The sequence below is a fragment of the Oncorhynchus clarkii genome, unplaced genomic scaffold (genome assembly GCF_045791955.1).
Source record: "Oncorhynchus clarkii lewisi isolate Uvic-CL-2024 unplaced genomic scaffold, UVic_Ocla_1.0 unplaced_contig_4364_pilon_pilon, whole genome shotgun sequence".
Classification (NCBI taxonomy): Eukaryota; Metazoa; Chordata; class Actinopteri; order Salmoniformes; family Salmonidae; genus Oncorhynchus; species Oncorhynchus clarkii.
Window position 1 is genome coordinate 49,911 of NW_027261090.1, and position 22,405 is coordinate 72,315.

A 22,405-nucleotide genomic window follows, 5' to 3' on the forward strand; every position below is an offset into this window, starting at 1 on the left:
AGGAACTACACCTCCCTCTGGTGGACTACACAGGAACTACACCTCCCTCTGGTGGACTACACAGGAACTACACCTCCCTCTGTTGGACTACACAGGAACTACACCTCCCTCTGGTGGGCTACACAGGAACTACACCTCCCTCTGGTGGGCTACACAGGAACTACACCTCCCTCTGGTGGCTACACAGGAACATAACAACTGGAAGAATGTATCTTATGATGTAAAAAGACACAGAACACTGGTAAGGCAAAACAATGGACAGGCTATTCCAAGTGATTTGAGTGGGTGCAGTTGCATGATACCCAACCACAGAAATATTGCTGTTTTCAGAAAATAGGCATTGTAACTCACTGATTAGTCTTTCAATAATTAAACACGTCAATGATTCCCTCTTAGGAATGTCTCTGAAGCAAAACTTAGGGCTCTATTTTAACAAACCTAACGCCATGGGTGCTATAGGTTCAGGGTGTGTCAGAAATTTTTTGCTATTTTCACAGCAGGAATTATGGGCGCAGTAGCTGGAAGTGGTGCGAAAGGGCTGGGGTTTGATGAATAAACAAGTTGGAGGTGTGTCAAGGCTAGACCCCTCACTAGCCAATCAGAACGTGCTCCATGGCTAAATATGTGGTTGTTTCAAGTTGTGTATTTACGGTCTTTTATGTATTTCATTGTCATCAACTCCAATTTGATTGTTAGTCAGATATAGCCTAGTTTGTCAAATAGCCTGCAGAAAACAAAATAATAAAATGTAGGCCTATCCCATCTTTGCTAAATATGTTGAACATATTTGCAGTCCACATTGTATTAATTAAAAGCATGGCTTCAATAAGGGAATATGTTGTTTAACATTCACACTGCTATAGGGGCTAGGCCTACTGTAGGCCTATATGTCTGAGCCATGTTTATTCAGAAAGTATTCAGACCTCTTGACTTTTTCCACATGTTGTTAATTTACAGCAATTTTCTAAAATGGATTCAGTTCATTTGTTTCCTCGTCAATCTAAACACAATGACAAAGTAAAAACAGTTTATAGAAATGTTTGCAAATGTATATATATATTTTTTTAAATACCTTATTTAAATAAGTATTCAGACCCTTTGCTATGAGACTCGAAATTGAGCTCAGGTGCATCTTGTTTCCATTGATCATCCAACTTGATTGAAGTCCACCTGTGGTAAATTCAAATTCACCTGTTTATATAACGTCCCACAGTTGACGGTGCATGTCAGAGCAAAAATTAAACTATGAGGTTGAAGGAATTGTCTGTAGAGCTCTGTGACAGGATTGTGTCGAGGCACAGATCTGGGGAAGGGTATCAAAACATTTCTGCAGCATTGAAGGTCCCCAAGAACACAGTGGCCTCCACTTGGAACCACCAAGACTCTTCCTAGAGCTGGTCGCCCGGCCAAACTGAGCAATCGATGGGAGAAGGGAGGAAGATGACCAAGAACCTGGTGGTCATTCGGACAGAGCTTCAAAGTTCTTCTGTGGATATGGGAGAAACTTCCAGAAGAACAACCATCTCTGCAGCACTAAACTAATCTGGTCTTTACTGTAGTGGCCAGACGGAAGCCACTCTTCAGTAAAAGGCACATGACAGCCAGCTTGGAGTTTGCTAAAAGGCATCTGAAAACTCTCAGACCATGAGAAACAAGATTCTCTGGTCTGATGAAACCAAGATTGAACTCTTTGGTCTGAATGCCAAGTGACACGTCTGGAGGAAACCTGGCACCATCCCTACGGTGAATCATGGTGGTGGCAGCATCATGCTGTGGGGATGTTTTTCAGAGGCAGGGACTGGAAGACTAGTCAGGAAAGATCTTTACAGGGAAAGATGAATGGCGCAAAGAACAGAGAGATACTTGATGAAAACCTGCTCCAGAGCTCTCAGGACCTTAGACTGTGGCGAAGGTTCACCTTCTAACAGGACACCGACCCTAAGCACACAGCCAAGGAGGAGTGGCTTCGGGACAAGTCTTTGAATGTACTTGAGTGGCCCAGCCAGAGACCAGATTTGAACCCGATCTAACATCTCTGGAGAGACCTGAAAATAGCTGTGCAGTAACGCTCCCCATCCAACCTGACAGAGCTTGAGAGGATCTGCAGAGAAGAATGGGAAAAACTCCCCCAATACAGGTGTGCCAAGCTTGTAGCATCATATCCAAGAAGACTCAAGGCTGTAATCACTGCCAAAGGTGCAACAACAAAGTACTGAGTAAAGGGTCTGAATACTTATGTAAATGTGATATTTCAGTTTAACAAATAAATTCAAAAATTCAAAAAATCTATTTTTGCTTCGTCATTATGGGGTATTGTGTGTAAATTGATGAGTGATTTTATTTTTATTTTGATATATTCTAGAAAAAGTCTATAAAGTAACAAAATGTGGAAAAACTCAAGAGAGCTGAATAGTTTCTGAATCCACTGTACCTTTTTTTAAAACATTATTTATTTAACCTTTATTTAACTAGGCAAGTCAGTTAAAAACAAATTCTTATTTTCAATCACAGCCTAGGAACAGTGGGTTCAGGGGCCTTGTTCAGGGGAACGGTGGGTTAACTGGTCTAGGAACAGCGGGTTAACTGCCTTGTTCAGGGGAACGGTGGGTTAACTGGTCTAGGAACAGCGGGTTAACTGCCTTGTTTAGGGGAACAGTGGGTTAACTGCCTTGTTTAGGGGAACAGTGGGTTAACTGCCTTGTTCAGGGGAACAGTGGGTTAACTGCCTTGTTCAGGGGAACAGTGGGTTAACTGGCCTAGGAACAGGCCAGTGGGTTAACAGGAAGTGGGTTAACAGGAACAGTGGGTTAACTGCCTTGTTCAGGCTTTACAGTGGGTTAACTGCCTGTTCAGGGGAACAGTGGGTTAACTGCCTGTTCAGGGGAACAGTGGGTTAACTGCCTTGTTTAGGGGCAGAACGACAGATTTTTACCTTGTCAGCTCTGGGATTAGAACTTGTAAACTTTACGGTTACTAGTTACGGTTACTAGTTACGGTTACTAGTCCAACCACTAGGCTACCCTGCCAACCATTGTCAATAAGCAAGATTAAAGTCCCTATTAAATAAGCCTTTAAAATAGAGCGATTCATTGTAATCAAAAATACAACTTGTTTTGAACAGGCTATGTCTAAGTACAGCCACCATAACTGCTTCCCGTGGGCAGATGATACCAAGGCGCAACGCAGACAATGGAGGATTTTACGCACATCTAAAACTTTTCACAGAAACAAAGATCCGAATATCCACTCACTGCTATACTGCTGCCAAATATGTTTTATAATGGAACCATCTTACGTGTCACATCCACACTTATCCAGAAATAGCAGATGGCTCCTAAATTGCATTATGGACGTTCGCCATCAAGACAGGATGTGAATTATTCAAAGTTTTTTCTTATCAAATTAAATGAAAAACAAGATCTGTGTTTTTTTTAATTTTTTTTACCAATAATATTTCGAAATAGCTTTGGGAGTCATAAGCAGGATATCATAAAATCCACAGACTAACTTTAGATCTAGTCCGGGTAACGGTAGCCTACTGTACATGAAGGGGTTTTATAATTCATGATGGACATATGGACATGTAGCCTACTGTACATGAAGGGGTTTTATAATTCATGATGGACATATGGACATGTAGCCTACTGTACATGAAGGGGTTTTATAATTCATGATGGACATATGGACATGTAGCCTACTGTACATGAAGGGGTTTTATAATTCATGATGGACATATGGACATGTAGCCTACTGTACATGAAGGGGTTTTATAATTCATGATGGACATATGGACATGTAGCCTACTGTACATGAAGGGGTTATATAATTCATGATGGACATATGGACATGTAGCCTACTGTACATGAAGGGGTTTTATAATTCATGATGGACATATGGACATGTAGCCTACTGTACATGAAGGGGTTTTATAATTCATGATGGACATATGGACATGTAGCCTACATGAAGGGGTTTTATAATTCATGATGGACATATGGACATGTAGCCTACTGTACATGAAGGGGTTTTATAATTCATGATGGACATATGGACATGTAGCCTACTGTACATGAAGGGGTTTTATAATTCATGATGGACATATGGACATGTAGCCTACTGTACATGAAGGGGTTTTATAATTCATGATGGACATATGGACATGTAGCCTACTGTACATGAAGGGGTTTTATAATTCATGATGGACATATGGACATGTAGCCTACTGTACATGAAGGGGTTTTATAATTCATGATGGACATATGGACATGTAGCCTACTGTACATGAAGGGGTTTTATAATTCATGATGGACATATGGACATGTAGCCTACTGTACATGAAGGGGTTTTATAATTCATGATGGACATATGGACATGTAGCCTACTGTACATGAAGGGGTTTTATAATTCATGATGGACATATGGACATGTAGCCTACTGTACATGAAGGGGTTATATAATTCATGATGGACATATGGACATGTAGCCTACTGTACATGAAGGGGTTTTATAATTCATGATGGACATATGGACATGTAGCCTACATGGAGGGGTTTTACGCATGTCCAAAACGGGACCTGACTAAAATAAAGTAGACCTACACAATACATAGGATACAGTATAAAGGGGATGTCCACTCACTGTTTTGCTGCTCCCAAACTTAATCTTTTAATAAAGCTTTGGTGATTAAGATGTATTTCAAAGCACTATCACGAATCAAACTCTTTATTGATAGGCTTGGCTCCTCGATGAACACATTGGACAGGACAACGTCTTCATTGAAGAGAGGCACTATGTTTTTAATCAAATGTTGAAAAACATGAGTTTTCATGTTTCTAAATTCGAGGGTTCCCGGCACAAAAAGCAAACCTACTCTCCTGTTCCATGAGCGTAAGGGTGTGTCACGGCTGGATAGGCTGTGAATATAGCCACTAGGCTGTGAATAGAGCCACTAGCCTGTGAATAGAGCCCCTAGGCTGTGAATATAGCCACTAGGCTGTGAATAGAGCCACTAGGCTGTGAATAGAGCCACTAGGCTGTGAATATAGCCACTAGGCTGTGAATAGAGCCCCTAGGCTGTGAATATAGCCACTAGGCTGTGAATATAGCCACTAGGCTGTGAATATAGCCACTAGGCTGTGAATAGAGCCCCTAGACTGTGGCTATCCCAATGTGATCCTTTAAGGAGTGTCAATAGCATTCCTTCAGCTCTTCCACTTTCAATTATCTCATTACAAAACCAACCTTCTCTGCAATTATTTTTTTTTGCTGATTCCATTGACAGTGTTTACCATGGCTGGGTTAGAAAGTGTTTTTTAAATGGATGTTCGTCTGAGATCAATCCGTGCTTGGGTAAGAAGAGGGGCATGTTAACAGAAGATTCTCTGGTCATTAGCAGGAAGTATATGCAGAGCCACAACACAATAGCAAGTTAGCATTTTGTCATCATGAATCTAGTTCTGGAGGCAGCTCTGAACCTAACCCTAACCTTAACCATAACTTTAACCAAACTGCACACTAACCTTAAATTAAGAACAAAAAAGCAATTTTATTTTTTGTTTTCATGAATTTTTAAAAGTATTTACAGTATTTGACTATTTTTTATTTTATTTTTTTAAATCTGAATGTTTTTAAAATCTGAATCATTATATACTATACACACTATAGCCTATGAACCCTCGTCTAAAGTAGTGCACTATATAGGGAATAGGGTGCCATAGGGCTCTGGTCTAAAGTAGTGCTCTATATAGGGAATAGGGTTCTATACGGCTCTGGTCTAAAGTAGTGCACTACATAGGGAATAGGGTGCCATTGTGCCCTAACCTGCAGACCACATTGCTCCCCATGTTCAATCTCTCCCTAGAATGTCATGAAATCCCCAAGTTGTTGAAATCATCATTTGTCCTCCCTCTTTTGAGTTGGTACCACTATACTGAATAACTGTTGGCCCATATCTAAGTTGGATTTTTTGGGGGGGCAAAAGTATTGGCGTCGCTAGTCAATTAGAAGGAGCTTATCTACTTCCAGGAAAAGTATATTTTGAGTAGGATGGACTCAGGTTTTCATTCTAGCCACAGCACTGTTACAGCAACGTTTACATTTGTGGATTATATTCACTGGATATTGTGTATCTGTGTTCATAGACGTGTCAAATGACCAGCCTGTCTTGGTGCAGAGACTGAAGTGTGTTGGGGTGATGTGTGATCTATATAGTGGTCTTGGCTGGTCTAAACACCACTGTGATCTATATAGTGGTGTTGGCTGGTCTCCACACCACTGTGATCTATATAGTGGTGTTGGCTGGTCTCCACACCACTGTGATCTATATAGTGGTGTTGGCTGGTCTCCACACCACTGTGATCTATATAGTGGTGCTGGTCTCCACACCACTGTGATCTATATAGTGGTGTTGGCTGGTCTCCACACCACTGTGATCTATATAGTGGTGTTGGTCTCCACACCACTGTGATCTATATAGTGGTGCTGGTCTCCACACCACTGTGATCTATATAGTGGTGTTGGTCTCCACACCACTGTGATCTATATAGTGGTGTTGGCTGGTCTCCACACCACTGTGATCTATATAGTGGTGCTGGTCTCCACACCACTGTGATCTATATAGTGGTGCTGGTCTCCACACCACTGTGATCTATATAGTGGTGTTGGTCTCCACACCACTGTGATCTATATAGTGGTGTTGGCTGGGCTTCACACCATTGTGATCTATATAGTGGTGCTGGTCTCCACACCACTGTGATATATATAGTGGTGTTGGCTGGTCTCCACACCACTGTGATCTATATAGTGGTGTTGGCTGGTCTCCACACCACTGTGATCTATATAGTGGTGTTGGTCTCCACACCACTGTGATCTATATAGTGGTGTTGGTCTCCACACCACTGTGATCTATATAGTGGTGTTGGTTGGTCTCCACACCATTGTGATCTATATAGTGGTGCTGGTCTCCACACCACTGTGATCTATATACTGGTGCTGGTCTCCACACCACTGTGATCTATATAGTGGTGCTGGTCTCCACACCACTGTGATCTATATAGTGGTGTTGGCTGGTCTCCACACCACTGTGATCTATATAGTGGTGCTGGTCTCCACACCACTGTGATCTATATAGTGGTGCTGGTCTCCACACCACTGTGATCTATATACTGGTGCTGGTCTCCACACCACTGTGATCTATATACTGGTGCTGGTCTCCACACCACTGTGATCTATATAGTGGTGCTGGTCTCCACACCACTGTGATACATATAGTGGTGTTGGCTGGTCTCCACACCACTGTGATCTATATAGTGGTGTTGGCTGGTCTCCACACCACTGTGATCTATATACTGGTGTTGGCTTGTCTCCACACCACTGTGATCTATATAGTGGTGTTGGTCTCCACACCACTGTGATCTATATAGTGGTGTTGGCTTGTCTCCACACCACTGTGATCTATATAGTGGTGCTGGTCTCCACACCACTGTGATCTATATAGTGGTGCTGGTCTCCACACCACTGTGATCTATATAGTGGTGCTGGTCTCCACACCATTGTGATCTATATACTGGTGTTGGCTGGTCTCCACACCACTGTGATCTATATAGTGGTGCTGGTCTCCACACCACTGTGATCTATATAGTGGTGCTGGTCTCCACACCACTGTGATCTATATAGTGGTGTTGGTCTCCACACCACTGTGATCTATATAGTGGTGCTGGTCTCCACACCACTGTGATCTATATAGTGGTGTTGGTCTTCACACCTCTGTGATCTATATAGTGGTGTTGGTCTTCACACCTCTGATCTATATACTGGTGCTGGTCTCCACACCACTGTGATCTATATAGTGGTGTTGGCTGGTCTCCACACCACTGTGATATATATAGTGGTGTTGGCTGGTCTCCACACCACTGTGTTTTATATAGTGGTGTTGGTCTCCACACCAATGTGATCTATGTAGTGGTGTTGGTCTCCACACCACTGTGATATATATAGTGGTGTTGGCTGGTCTCCACACCACTGTGATCTATATAGTGGTGTTGGTCTCCACACCTCTGTGATCTATGTAGTGGTGTTGGTCTCCACACCACTGTGATCTATATAGTGGTGTTGGCTGGTCTCCACACCACTGTGATCTATATAGTGGTGCTGGTCTCCACACCACTGTGATCTATATAGTGGTGCTGGTCTCCACACCATTGTGATCTATATACTGGTGTTGGCTGGTCTCTACACCACTGTGATCTATATAGTGGTGCTGGTCTCTACACCACTGTGATCTATATAGTGGTGCTGGTCTCCACACCACTGTGATCTATGTAGTGGTGTTGGTCTCCACACCACTGTGATCTATATAGTGGTGTTGGCTGGTCTCCACACCACTGTGATCTATATACTGGTGCTGGTCTCCACACCACTGTGATCTATATAGTGGTGCTGGTCTCCACACCACTGTGATCTATATAGTGGTGCTGGTCTCCACACCACTGTGATCTATATAGTGGTGCTGGTCTCCACACCATTGTGATCTATATACTGGTGTTGGCTGTTCTCCACACCACTGTGATCTATATAGTGGTGCTGGTCTCCACACCACTGTGATCTATATAGTGGTGTTGGTCTCCACACCACTTTTTATTTATCCGTTATTTTACCAGGTAAGTTGACTGAGAACACGTTCTCATTTGCAGCAATAACCTGGGGAATAGTTACAGGGGAGAGGAGGGGGATGAATGAGCCAATTGTAAACTGGGGATTATTAGGTGACCGTGATGGTTTGAGGGCCATATTGGGAAGTTAGCTAGGACACCGGGGTTAACACCCCTACTCTTACGATAAGTGCCATGGGATCTTTAATGACCTCAGAGAGTCAGGACACCCGTTTAACGTCCCATCCGAAAGACGGCACCCTACACAGTGTCCCCAATCACTGCCCTGGGGCATTAGGATATATTTTTTTAGACCAGAGGAAAGAGTGCCTCCGACTGGCCCTCCAGCACCACTTCCAGCAGCATCTGGGTCTCCCATCCAGGAACTGACCAGGACCAACCACTGTGATCTATATAGTGGTGTTGGCTGGTCTCCACACCACTGTGATCTACAGTGCCTTGCGAAAGTATTCGGCCCCCTTGAACTTTGCGACCTTTTGCCACATTTCAGGCTTCAAACATAAAGATATAAAACTGTATTTTTTTGTGAAGAATCAACAACAAGTGGGACACAATCATGAAGTGGAACGACATTTATTGGATATTTCAAACTTTTTTAACAAATCAAAAACTGAAAAATTGGGCGTGCAAAATTATTCAGCCCCCTTAAGTTAATACTTTGTAGCGCCACCTTTTGCTGCGATTACAGCTGTAAGTCGCTTGGGGTATGTTTCTATCAGTTTTGCACATCGAGAGACTGACATTTTTTCCCATTCCTCCTTGCAAAACAGCTCGAGCTCAGTGAGGTTGGATGGAGAGCATTTGTGAACAGCAGTTTTCAGTTCCTTCCACAGATTCTCGATTGGATTCAGGTCTGGACTTTGACTTGGCCATTCTAACACCTGGATATGTTTATTTTTGAACCATTCCATTGTAGATTTTGCTTTATGTTTTGGATCATTGTCTTGTTGGAAGACAAATCTCCGTCCCAGTCTCAGGTCTTTTGCAGACTCCATCAGGTTTTCTTCCAGAATGGTCCTGTATTTGGCTCCATCCATCTTCCAATCAATTTTAACCATCTTCCCTGTCCCTGCTGAAGAAAAGCAGGCCCAAACCATGATGCTGCCACCACCATGTTTGACAGTGGGGATGGTGTGTTCAGCTGTGTTGCTTTTACGCCAAACATAACGTTTTGCATTGTTGCCAAAAGTTCAATTTTGGTTTCATCTGACCAGAGCACCTTCTTCCACATGTTTGGTGTGTCTCCCAGGTGGCTTGTGGCAAACTTTAAACAACACTTTTTATGGATATCTTTAAGAAACGTCTTTCTTCTTGCCACTCTTCCATAAAGGCCAGATTTGTGCAATATACGACTGATTGTTGTCCTATGGACAGAGTCTCCCACCTCAGCTGTAGATCTCTGCAGTTCATCCAGAGTGATCATGGCCTCTTGATCACAGTCTTCTCCTTGTATGAGCTGAAAGTTTAGAGGGACGGCCAGGTCTTGGTAGATTTGCAGTGGTCTGATACTCCTTCCACTTCAATATTATCGCTTGCACAGTGCTCCTTGGGATGTTTAAAGCTTGGGAAATCTTTTTGTATCCAAATCCGGCTTTAAACTTCTTCACAACAGTATCTCGGACCTGCCTGGTGTGTTCCTTGTTCTTCATGATGCTCTCTGCGCTTTTAACGGACCTCTGAGACTATCACAGTGCAGGTGCATTTATACGGAGACTTGATTACACACAGGTGGATTGTATTTATCATCATTAGTCATTTAGGTCAACATTGGATCATTCAGAGATCCTCACTGAACTTCTGGAGAGAGTTTGCTGCACTGAAAGTAAAGGGGCTGAATAATTTTGCACGCTCAATTTTTCAGTTTTTGATTTGTTAAAAAAGTTTGAAATATCCAATAAATATCGTTCCACTTCATGATTGTGTCCCACTTGTTGTTGATTCTTCACAAAAAAATACAGTTTTATATCTTTATGTTTGAAGCCTGAAATGTGGCAAAAGGTCGCAAAGTTCAAGGGGGGCGAATACTTTCGCAAGGCACTGTATATAGTGGTGTTGGCTGGTCTCCAACCACTGATCTATATACTGTAGTTGGCTGGTCTCCACACCACTGTGATCTCTATAGTGGTGCTGGTCAGACAGAGAGAGAGAGACACAGAGAGAGAGAGGCAGGGGGAAGAGAGACAGAGAGAGACAGAGAGTGAGAGAGAGAGAGAGAGTGACAGAGAGAGAGAGGCAGGGGGAAGAGAGACAGAGAGAGAGAGAGAGAGAGAGGAGGGTGACAAACAGCCAGCTTGGTGCTTTCTCGGAGACCCTGTCTGTTTCCTAAATGGCACCCTATTCTGGTCAAAAGTAGTGCACTATGTAGGGAATAGGGTGCCATTTGGGACCCATCCCTTTGGCCTGTTTTCCTCCACTACCGTGCCTCAGAATGGGTCAAGACAAACAAAGACTTCTGCCTCTCCGCTTTCCAATTCATCTGACCCACATGCAGAGGAACCGTCCGAGGAATGGGACAGAGGAACCATCAGAGCTGAAGGGAGTGTGTGTGTGTGTGTGTGTGTGTGTGTGGGTGGGTGGGTGTGAGTGTGTGTGTGGGAGTATTATAGGATGTACTCCTACTGCAGGGGTCTCGCAGTCAAATCTCCAGAGGCTGCTATATGTACTGTTTGATGTTTGAGTCTCAAACATGACAATATCAGCTATGTATTATGACTGAATAATGGTGTAGAGATAGTATAATGGTATAATGAGACTCTATGACATATTTACTGTAACTAGCTACATAACAAGCTAACAAACCCTATGTAACATTTAGTTCTATAGTAGAATGAGCATGACGATTCAACAGACAGCAGAACTATGACATTTAGTTCTATAGTAGAATGAGCATGAGGATTCAACAGACAGCAGAACTCCTATGACATTTAGTTCTATAGTAGAATGAGCATGACGATTCAACAGACAGCAGAACTATGACATTTAGTTCTATAGTAGAATGAGCATGACGATTCAATAGACAGCAGAACTATGACATTTAGTTCTATAGTAGAATGAGCATGACGATTCAACAGACAGCAGAACTATGACATTTAGTTCTATAGTAGAATGAGCATGACGATTCAACAGACAGCAGAACTCCTAGCTAATTTTCCCCCGACATCGGGCACTCTCTAGCAGTTGGAGAACTAAATCACCTCGAGCTCAACATTTAAACAGAGACTAAAATAAGGCTAAGTTTTGCGACTAGACAACCTTCTAGCTGACAACTGATTTTTTTTTGCCGTTTATGTAAGTTAAGTTGAGAGTTTTCCAAAAAGTTATATGTATAGCCATGTTGTGGGACACGCTGTGTATCGTGAGACGGCATGACAGACCACACAATTTAATATCCAACTTTTTTCCTCTGAAACATAGCTAACGGATTTGCTAATGTTGCTAGCTTGGTTGCTAAATGTTGATATAACTGCTAAGTAAGCAAAAAGGAAAGACATTTTAAGCATTCGATAATACATATCACGAGAACAACTGAATGTTGTGAAGTTTAACCGGATCAAAATTAGAGTCCTCTGAAGGGGGCGTTTCACACAATCCGCACATTTTTTTTTTTTTAAACTTTGAATCATGAACCTTTTGACACCTATCACTGTCGACTATGTTTCATCTTACAACAGCTACACAGAAGCAGTATTTAGGCAAACGTTACAATGTATGCATCAATATTAAACTCATTGGGAAAAAACTCATTTTCATTACAGACAACACCAAACAAAAACAAACGTGGGTACACTTTCAGTTATTGTGAAAACGTTCATCATCACCTTTCAATGCCTTAACTCTGAAATGTAAATGTTTATACACATTCAGAATGACTTATCTTTCTAAAATGTGTATATTGTGCCACGTTATTTAGCAACATGTATTGAACACCACAGAATGGAGAAAGTCAAGAGGAAGCAGTGGAGTCAGGTGGACCTGTTCCATGCCACGGAGAACTGCGGGGCAGGGATGGCTATCCGCCAGGCTGCCAAGGTTAGTCAGGTGGACATGTTCCATGCCACGGAGAACTGCGGGGCAGGGATGGCTATCCGCCAGGCTGCCAAGGTTAGTCAGGTGGACATGTTCCATGCCACGGAGAACTGCGGGGCAGGGATGGCTATCCGCCAGGCTGCCAAGGTTAGTCAGGTGGACATGTTCCATGCCACGGAGAACTGCGGGGCAGGGATGGCTATCCGCCAGGCTGCCAAGGTTAGTCAGGTGGACATGTTCCATGCCACAGAGAACTGCGGGGCAGGGATGCCTATCCGCCAGGCTGCCAAGGTTAGTCAGGTGGACCTGTTCCATGCCACAGAGAACTGCGGGGCAGGGATGGCTATCCTCCAGGCTGCCAAGGTTAGTCAGGTGGACCTGTTCCATGCCACGGATAACTGCGGGGCAGGGATGGCTATCCTCCAGGCTGCCAAGGTTAGTCAGGTGGGCATGTTCCATGCCACGGAGAACTGTGGGGCAGGGATGGCTGTCCGCCAGGCTGCCAAGGTTAGTCAGGTGGACCTGTTCCATGCCACGGAGAACTGCGGGGCAGGGATGGCTATCCGCCAGGCTGCCAAGGTTAGTCAGGTGGACCTTTTCCATGCCACGGAGAACTGCGGGGCAGGGATGGCTATCCTCCAGGCTGCCATGGTTAGTCAGGAGGACCTGTTCCATGCCACGGATAACTGCGGGGCAGGGATGGCTATCCGCCAGGCTGCCAAGGTTAGTCAGGTGGACCAATTCCATGCCACGGAGAACTGCGGGGCAGGGATGGCTATCCGCCAGGCTGCCAAGGTTAGTCAGGTGGACCTGTTCCATGCCACGGAGAACTGTGGGGCTATCAGCCAGGCTGCCATGGTTAGTCAGGTGAACATGTTCCATGCCACGGAGAACTGTGGGGCAGGGATGGCTATCCGCCAAATTAGATCTGCTAGTAACAGTTTTCTTTTCTAATCTACCAAGGTGGATGGTGTACCTCGGCAGCCTCTGGCGGACTGGCTGAGCGGCTCGGTGACCCCATGGTTGTCGCAGTGGACCACCCACAAATCCAAATCAAATCAAATGTATTTATAAAGCCCTTCTTACGTCAGCTGATGTCACAAAGTGCTGTAAACAGAAACCCAGCCCGAAACTCCAAACAGCAGAGGTAGAAGCACGGTGGCTTGCACCACAGGAGGCAGATTCTCTGGTGTAGTACTGTATCTACTGCGCCCTTCACCAGGCCGAGGCTGATGAAATACGCCGACAAAATACGCAGGTATATGTGTTCCTGTATGTAGAACGCAGGACTGACTGTTCTCAATGTGTGTGATGTAAATGTGGATGTGTATGGTGATGCCAAAACAAACAGTTTATCCTGGATGGACAATGTTACATTCTATTCTATAGTAGGTTTCGGCACCCAGGGGATACAATCCCACCACTGGGGAAGAGGTGGTGGGAAATGTTCAGGAGGAGGCACATGAACCCGGACACCCTGGACACGGGGAGATCTGAGTGTGTCACACGTCCAACGATGGACACCTTCCTTCACTTCTTATGAGAAGCACTTGAAGGAGAGTGGGTTGGGGGAGAAACTGCCGTGGTCCCCAGTTGCAGAAGAAGGCCTACTCTGCCGGCCACACCATCGTCAGTCCGTCAACCATTACAAACACCAGCTCCTCCAAACCATTGTCAGCTGGTTTCGTCCACCACCACCACGATGCACACCACCCCCCTGCCTGTCACCACCAACGCGGCCTCCTCTGCGCCAACTGCCTCCTCCGTCTCCCCTGGTCACATCACTATAGCAGCATCATCTGGTGTCCCTGCCCCCTGCAATTCCAATACAGCCACGTCCACAGGTAAAATACACAAACAAATACTGTTTGTTTTGTGTTCCATAAAACTGCAATGTTGAAACTCTTTTTCCTCTCTTTACATATCTACAGTCCATAGCACCAGCCCTCAGGGCACCTCCTCCAAAACTTCTGCAGATTCCTGCAGAGGTATTGATGTAAAAAGTTGAAAAGGGTTTTCATGAAACATGCTCTATCTAACACAACTTTTGTTCTCTCAGCTGCATCACAGAAAAGAAAGAGAAAAGCTCCACCGGCCACCTCTGTCAGGCCTCCCATGGCTGAACTCTCAGGTATTTCATAATCTCTCTGTCTCTCTCTCTCTCTCTCTCTCTCAGTTGTATCAATTACTATTGCTGCTGTAGTACTTCTACATATTTTGTTTTGTTTAAGTTTCACTTTGAATTAAATATGTGGAACTTAACATCCGCTGCGCCCTGATCCCGTTCTTACGACAGCTGTGACAGCTGGTCCCGTTCTTACGACAGTCGTGACGGCTGGTCCCGTTCTTACGACAGCTGTGACGGCTGGTCCCGTTCTTACGACAGCTGTGACGGCTGGTCCCGTTCTTACGACAGCTGTGACAGCTGGTCCCGTTCTTACGACAGCTGGATTGTTATTAAGATTTTTGTGACAATATAGGGATGGAGGTCGAGATCTAAATGTTTTTTGTTTTGTTTTCATATTAAATCATTTATTTGCAAAAAATATATATAATATATATTTAGTTAACCCGTCTTGTGTATTTATTCCTTTACTTTCTAAGTGCATCTCTGCAACACAACTCTGTGTTTTCATTGTTTATGTCAATGCACATGAAATCAAAGTTTTATTTTATGTAAATTATTCATACTCATTTATATTTTAATGTTAAACTGTTATCTACTTTCTCAAAACATACAATTAATCTTTAAAACAAATGATGAGACATTAACACTGAATATGTTGGTGAAGAGCCCTTTTTTAAGAATCCACGTGAGGGCGTACCAACGAAAAGTTGACAGGCAAGTCCAATTTTTTTAACGGAAGGTAAGCCAACTATCTAGTAAACATTTTGGATACGAGGTTGGTGTCTAATTTTTTAACAAAATTAAACGGATATATCTTGTAATTGAACAAAATAGTAAGGTGGCCGATAACTGGGTGACAGAAAATACGAAAATACGGGACGTACTTCTAGCGTCGACTGACCAGGAATCTCATGTTTATTGTTTACTATTTTGTATTGTTTGGTTTGTTTTGTTTATTGTTGATACAGGGATCATCTCATAGTGAGCAGGGTCTCAAACATACAACAGGACTCAGACATAGATCTAGATTTGAATGAGCATACGTCTATGTTCATGAGAGTTGTAATGAGAAGTTAGGACACAACCCTGAACAAGGACACAACCCTGTACACCTGTACCAGTCTTTAGACTGTTTGTTTGTTTGTTTGTACCAGTCTTCAGTCTTTAGACTGTTTGTTTGTTTGTACCAATCTTTAGTCTTTAGACTGTTTGTTTGTTTGTACCAGTCTTTAGACTGTTTGTTTGTTTGTATCAGTCTTCAGTCTTTAGACTGTTTGTTTGTTTGTATCAGTCTTCAGTCTTTAGACTGTTTGTTTGTTTGTATCAGTCTTCAGTCTTTAGACTGTTTGTTTGTTTGTACCAGTCTTCAGTCTTTAGAATGTTTGTTTGTTTGTCTTTAAGAGGACAGTGGGTGCATTGACCTGAAACCAACAGTGGGAGATCAACAACAAAAAAACAAGTCAACAATGTTTTTTCTCACAACACACTGTTTGTTGAGGGTCCTCACTGACCTCATAGTGTAGAGCAGTGTCCCGTCGTCTTTGAGTCGGAGAAGTTTGTTGGGCGTGGTCATGTTGTGGGCGATAGATTTCTTCCCGTTGAGGAAGAAGGTGTCTGGGGTCCAGATGTTAGACGCCAGGAGGTTGTTTAGCGGTAACATCTTCATAGGGCCTTGGAAACGCAGACGTTCGTCCTTCCAGCTCTGTCTGAAGAACACATCTATGGTGTACTCCTGGAGGTTCAAGAGGTCAAAGACGAGACAAGACAGGGGTTCAGAGTTGGTATATGAAAGCTACAAGGGCATCATTGAATGTACAGCATGACATTAAGGGACAGTTTCTCAGAAAACAGATTAAGCCTAATCCTAAAATGCATGTTCAATTTGAGATTCTCGATTTAGTTTGCTTCTTAGTCCTGGCCTAGACTTAATCTGTTGCTGGTAAACCGGCCCCAAGACATTAATACAGACTAATCGTAATTTTAAAAACTAAAAAACGAATCGTAATTTTAAAAATAGATGAAATAAGTAAATGTTTTGCAAAATTTTGATTGAATAATTTTTTTTTTTTACAAAAAAATACTTTCATTCAATTCTACATAAAAGTAGCACGGGATTATGGAAGCTGATTCTATTAGGATGAGAATGAGTCAAGAGGAAGTGCTTACCATTTCAGTATCAGAAACGGGGCCGAAGCTGGTCACAAATATGTTGGTCTTGATCTCGGTCACCTTCTCTGTAGAAAAGGAATCCCATCCAGAGAGGGTGGGAGTTGCTCAGAGAGGCAGGAAGACATGTTCCTTTATTTCACTGACCTTTTTCTATTCAAACAACATGGATTGACACATAATTCTGCATTGAACCTTCAATGATTAAATTTATTTTCAGTAAGAGGATCTGAAAAGTTGGCCTCGGTCCTTTGAGAACAAAGACCCTGGTATTTATGAAATGAGTTTCTTTCTCTCTGTGTGTCTCTCTGTGTGTCTCTCTGTGTGTGTCTCTCTCTCTCTCTCTCTGTCTCTCTCTGCCTCTCTCTCTCTGCCTCTCTCTCTCTGTCTCTCTCTCTCTCTCTCTCTCTCTCTCTGCCTCTCTCTCTGCCTCTGTCTCTCTCTGCCTCTCTCTCTCTGCCTCTCTCTCTCTGTCTCTGTCTCTCTCTCTCTCTCTCTCTCTGCCTCTCTCTCTGCCTCTCTCTCTCTCTGCCTCTCTCTCTCTGCCTCTCTCTCTCTCTGCCTCTCTCTCTCTCTGCCTCTCTCTCTCTGCCTCTCTCTCTCTGCCTCTCTCTCTCTCTGCCTCTCTCGCTCTCTCTCTCTGCCTCTCTCGCTCTCTCTCTCTCTCTCTCTCTGCCTCTCTCTCTCTCTGCCTCTCTCTCTCTCTGCCTCGCTCTCTCTCTCTGCCTCTCTCGCTCTCTCTGCCTCTCTCGCTCTCTCTGCCTCTCTCGCTCTCTCTCTCTGCCTTTCTTGCTCTCTCTCTCTGCCTCTCTCTCTCTCAGTGGGCGACTGACACACACACACACACACAATCTCCCCTAACCATTGCAATGAACATATCTCTTCGTCAGAGACCTGTGTTTACCAGAGTCTATGAATATAGGCCCATCCCCCTCTATAATAGAGGGCTAGCATACTGACAAAGACATTATCACCTCTCTATGGTCTCTTACTAATGGTACAATAGATACAGAGGTTGTACTGGAGGGAAGATATGTCTACTTCATTATATCATAAAACAATTTATGATTCTTAACTTAACGAGGCCAGGAAACAATATGGACAGAGAGTCCGTTTACATGTGGTATGTATGCAATCAGTGTACATGTCGATACGGTATGCAACATGGTAAAGGTTTTAAGGGTGTGTCCTAAATGGCCCCTATTCCCTATATAGTGCACTACTATACACCAGAGTCCTATTCCCTATATAGTGCACTACTATAGACCAGAGCCCTATTCCCTATATAGTGCACTACTATAGACCAGAGCCCTATTCCCTATATAGTGCACAACTATAGACCAGATACGGCCCGTTTATGGCTGGAATAGGGTGCCGTTTGAGGGTCTGGATGGGTCCCTACCTCCCAGACCAGGACGTAGCCTGTTGTCATAGCCGTCCAGCAGTCTGTCCAGTATTCGGGTAAAGATGGTGATGTTGTCATTTAGCTCCGCCTCTTTTAGGGGTTCTGTAGTGGTTACTGCTGGGGTCTGGGAAAGGCTGTAGGGGGGAACAGGACAGTATGGTTACTGCTGGGGTCTGGGAAAGGCTGTAGGGGGGGACAGGACAGTATGGTTACTGCTGGGCTCTGGGAAAGGCTGTAGGGGGGGACAGGACAGTATGGTTACTGCTGGGGTCTGGGAACGGCTGTAGGGGGGGACAGGACAGTATGGTTACTGCTGGGGTCTGGGAAAGGCTGTAGGGGGGAACAGGGCAGTATGGTTACTGCTGGGGTCTGGGAAAGGCTGTAGGGGGGGACAGGACAGTATGGTTACTGCTGGGGTCTGGGAAAGGCTGTAGGGGGGGACAGGACAGTACAGTTACAGACTAGTTGACTGGGTACGAGTCTGCAGGTGGAACAGGACAGTACAGTTACAGACTAGTTGACTGGGTACGAGTCTGCAGGTGGAACAGGACAGTACAGTTACAGACTAGTTGACTGGGTATGAGTCTGCAGGTGGAACAGGACAGTACAGTTACAGACTAGTTGACTGGGTACGAGTCTGCAGGTGGAACAGGCTACAGGGGATCAGAAGGGAACAGTTACAGTACTTTATTTCTTAGTAATCAATCAATGTGGAAGAGAAATTGACAGAATTGGATGCTCAATTCAATTACATTGACGAAGGGACAAGACTAGTTATAGAATAAGAGACAGGACTAGTTTTAGAATAAGAGACAGGACTAGTTATAGAATAAGAGACAGGACTAGTTATATAATAAGAGACAGGACTAGTTTTAGAATAAGAGACAGGACTAGTTTTAGAATAAGAGACAGGACTAGTTTTAGAATAAGAGACAGGACTAGTTTTAGAATAAGAGACAGGACTAGTTATAGAATAAGAGACAGGACTAGTTATAGAATAAGAGACAAGACTAGTTATAGAATAAGGGACAAGACTAGTTATAGAATAAGGGACAGGACTGGTTATAGAATAAGAGACAGGACTGGTTATAGAATAAGAGACAGGACTAGTTATAGAATAAGAGACAGGACTAGCTATAGAATAAAGGACAGGACTAGTTATAGAATAAAGGACAGGACTAGTTATAGAATAAGAGACAGGACTAGTTACATAATAAAGTACAGGACTAGTTATAGAATAAGAGACAGGACTAGTTATAGAATAAGAGACAGGACTAGTTATAGAATAAGGGACAGGACTAGTTATAGAATAAGAGACAGGACTAGTTATAGAATAAGGGACAGGACTAGTTATAGAATAAAGGACAGGACTAGTTATAGAATAAAGGACAGGACTAGTTACAGAATAAGGGACAGGACTAGTTACAGAATAAGAGACAGGACTAGTTATAGAATAAGAGACAGGACTAGTTATAGAATAAGGGACAGGACTAGTTATAGAATAAGAGACATGACTAGTTATAGAATAAGAGACAGGACTAGTTATAGAATAAGGGACAGGACTAGTTACAGAATAAGAGACATGACTAGTTATAGAATAAGGGACAGGACTAGTTATAGAATAAGAGACAGGACTAGTTATAGAATAAGAGACAGGACTAGTTATAGAATAAGGGACAGGACTAGTTATAGAATAAGGGACAGGACTAGTTATAGAATAAGGGACAGGACTAGTTATAGAATAAGAGACAGGACTAGTTATAGAATAAGAGACAGGACTAGTTATAGAATAAGAGACAGGACTAGTTATAGAATAAGGGACAGGACTAGTTATATAATAAGATACAGGACTAGTTATAGAATAAAGGACAGGACTAGTTATATAATAAGGAACTAGTTATAGAATAAGGGACAGGACTAGTTATAGAATAAGAGACAGGACTAGTTATAGAATAAAGAACAGGACAAGTTATAGAATAAAGAACAGGACTAGTTATAGAATAAGAGACAGGACTAGTTATAGAATAAGAGACAGGACTAGTTATAGAATAAGAGACAGGACTAGTTATAGAATAAGAGACAGGACAAGTTATAGAATAAAGAACAGGACTAGTTACAGAATAAGGGACAGGACTAGTTACAGAATAAGAGACAGGACTAGTTATAGAATAAGGGACAGGACTAGTTATAGAATAAGAGACAGGACAAGTTATAGAATAAAGTACAGTACTAGTTATAGAATAAGAGACAGGACAAGTTATAGAATAAAGAACAGGACTAGTTATAGAATAAGAGACAGGACAAGTTATAGAATAAAGTACAGGACTAGTTATAGAATATAGGACAGGAAGTGTTATAGGCTACACTTCCCTTCTTAAAATTACAATAATGAAATCAAAGTGGAAGGGAGATGGACAGGATTGGATGCAAAATTCAAATAGATTAGCCAATTCTTTCGAGTATTTCATAACAAAATTACACAGCATCAGTGGCTCTATACCAATATCAAGAAACCTTAACAGGTGTGTTTTGAAACAGTTTACATACAAAATCTAATATAACTGGAAGAGAAATGGCCAGCATTGGCTACCCAATTTAAATAGATGAATATAACTTTAAAGTATGTCAAAATAAAATAAAATACCTCTATATAACAATATCCATAATATGAAAAGATATGCTGTGAACGTGAACGGCTTACCTCAGACGGCAGGTGACGCTCACTAGCAAAACGAAGACCCAGACTTTGGACATAGCACAGCCGCAGCGCATCCCGTCACCCATGCCTGAAAACACACCGCGCATCCCGTCACCCATGCCTGAAAACACACAGCACATCCAAGGATATCAGAGGAGCAGAAAGGTGGGAAGACAACTCATGCAGATCCTGTGTTGCTTTATGAAAAGTCGTGACGTTATCAGCCTACACAAGCTGGAACATGAATTCAGTGGAATGCGTAAATGACAACCGTTAAATAAAGAAATGATTGTTTAGCCTTCACAGTTACAAAAACACATGGTTTTATTAGTGTGGCTTGTGGCAGAAGCCACAAGAAATATTGGACCCCTTATTTCAGACTAAAGTTATTATCCTTTACAACGTTACTCCTCTTACACCATTTAAACTAGAAATACCATTCAAACTTTAAAGCGTGCAGACCGGTCTGGAATAGATTGCATTTTTTTTTAAATACTATTTATAATTTTTAAACATTTACATTTTTACTATACTTATTAAACATCATTCACTTTCTTCAGCATTGTCACGCCCTGGCCTTAGTTATCTCTGTTTTCTTTATTATTTTGGTTAGGTCAGGGTGTGACATGGGTTTCCTTTCTAGGTAATTGTATGTCTATGGTTGCCTAGATTGGTTCTCAATTAGAGGCAGCTGTCTATCGTTGTCTCTGATTGGGAACCATATTTAGGCAGCCATTTTCTTTGGGTATTTTGTGGGTGATTGTTTCCTGTCTTTGTGTTCTCTGCACCAGATAGGACTGTTTTGGTTTTGCCACGTTTTTTTTATTTTGTAGTGTTTTGTTCATGTTTAGTTTCTCTTCTTAAACACCATGTTCTCTAACCACGCTGCATTTTGGTCCGTATCTCCTTCCCAGGAAGAAAACTGTTACAAGCATTGTTAAAGCTTCCATTGTGACATCATGACTTCCAACATTCCATTCATTGTAAATGCAACAATGCAACTTTCAACACAAAGATACCACATTCCCAACAAGTTAGACACAAAGATACCACATTCCCAACAAGTTAGACACAAAGATACCACATTCCCAACAAGTTAGACACAAAGATACCACATTCCCAACAAGTTAGACACAAAGATACCACATTCCCAACAAGTTAGACACAAAGATACCACATTCCCAACAAGTTAGACACAAAGATACCACATTCCCAACAAGTTAGACACAAAGATACCACATTCCCAACAAGTTAGACACAAAGATACCACATTCCCAACCAGTTAGACACAAAGATACCACATTCCCAACCAG

The 22,405-nt window shown here is 42.8% G+C and overlaps 1 protein-coding gene across 1 annotated transcript in view; it reads right to left on the reverse strand.

Annotated features, from left to right (window-relative positions):
• Nucleotides 1-21,178, reverse strand: part of LOC139404712 (gamma-aminobutyric acid receptor subunit alpha-5-like) — a 66,215-nt gene extending 45,037 nt beyond the window's left edge. Inside the window, exons 1-4 of the mRNA XM_071147344.1 lie at nt 21,096-21,178; nt 18,392-18,528; nt 16,990-17,057; nt 16,335-16,555 (exon numbers count right to left, since the gene is read on the reverse strand). Of these exons, the coding sequence (XP_071003445.1) occupies nt 16,335-16,555; nt 16,990-17,057; nt 18,392-18,528; nt 21,096-21,178 (509 nt within the window). The remainder of the gene's footprint in view (nt 1-16,334; nt 16,556-16,989; nt 17,058-18,391; nt 18,529-21,095) is intronic.
• Between the last annotated feature and the right edge of the window lie 1,227 nt (nt 21,179-22,405).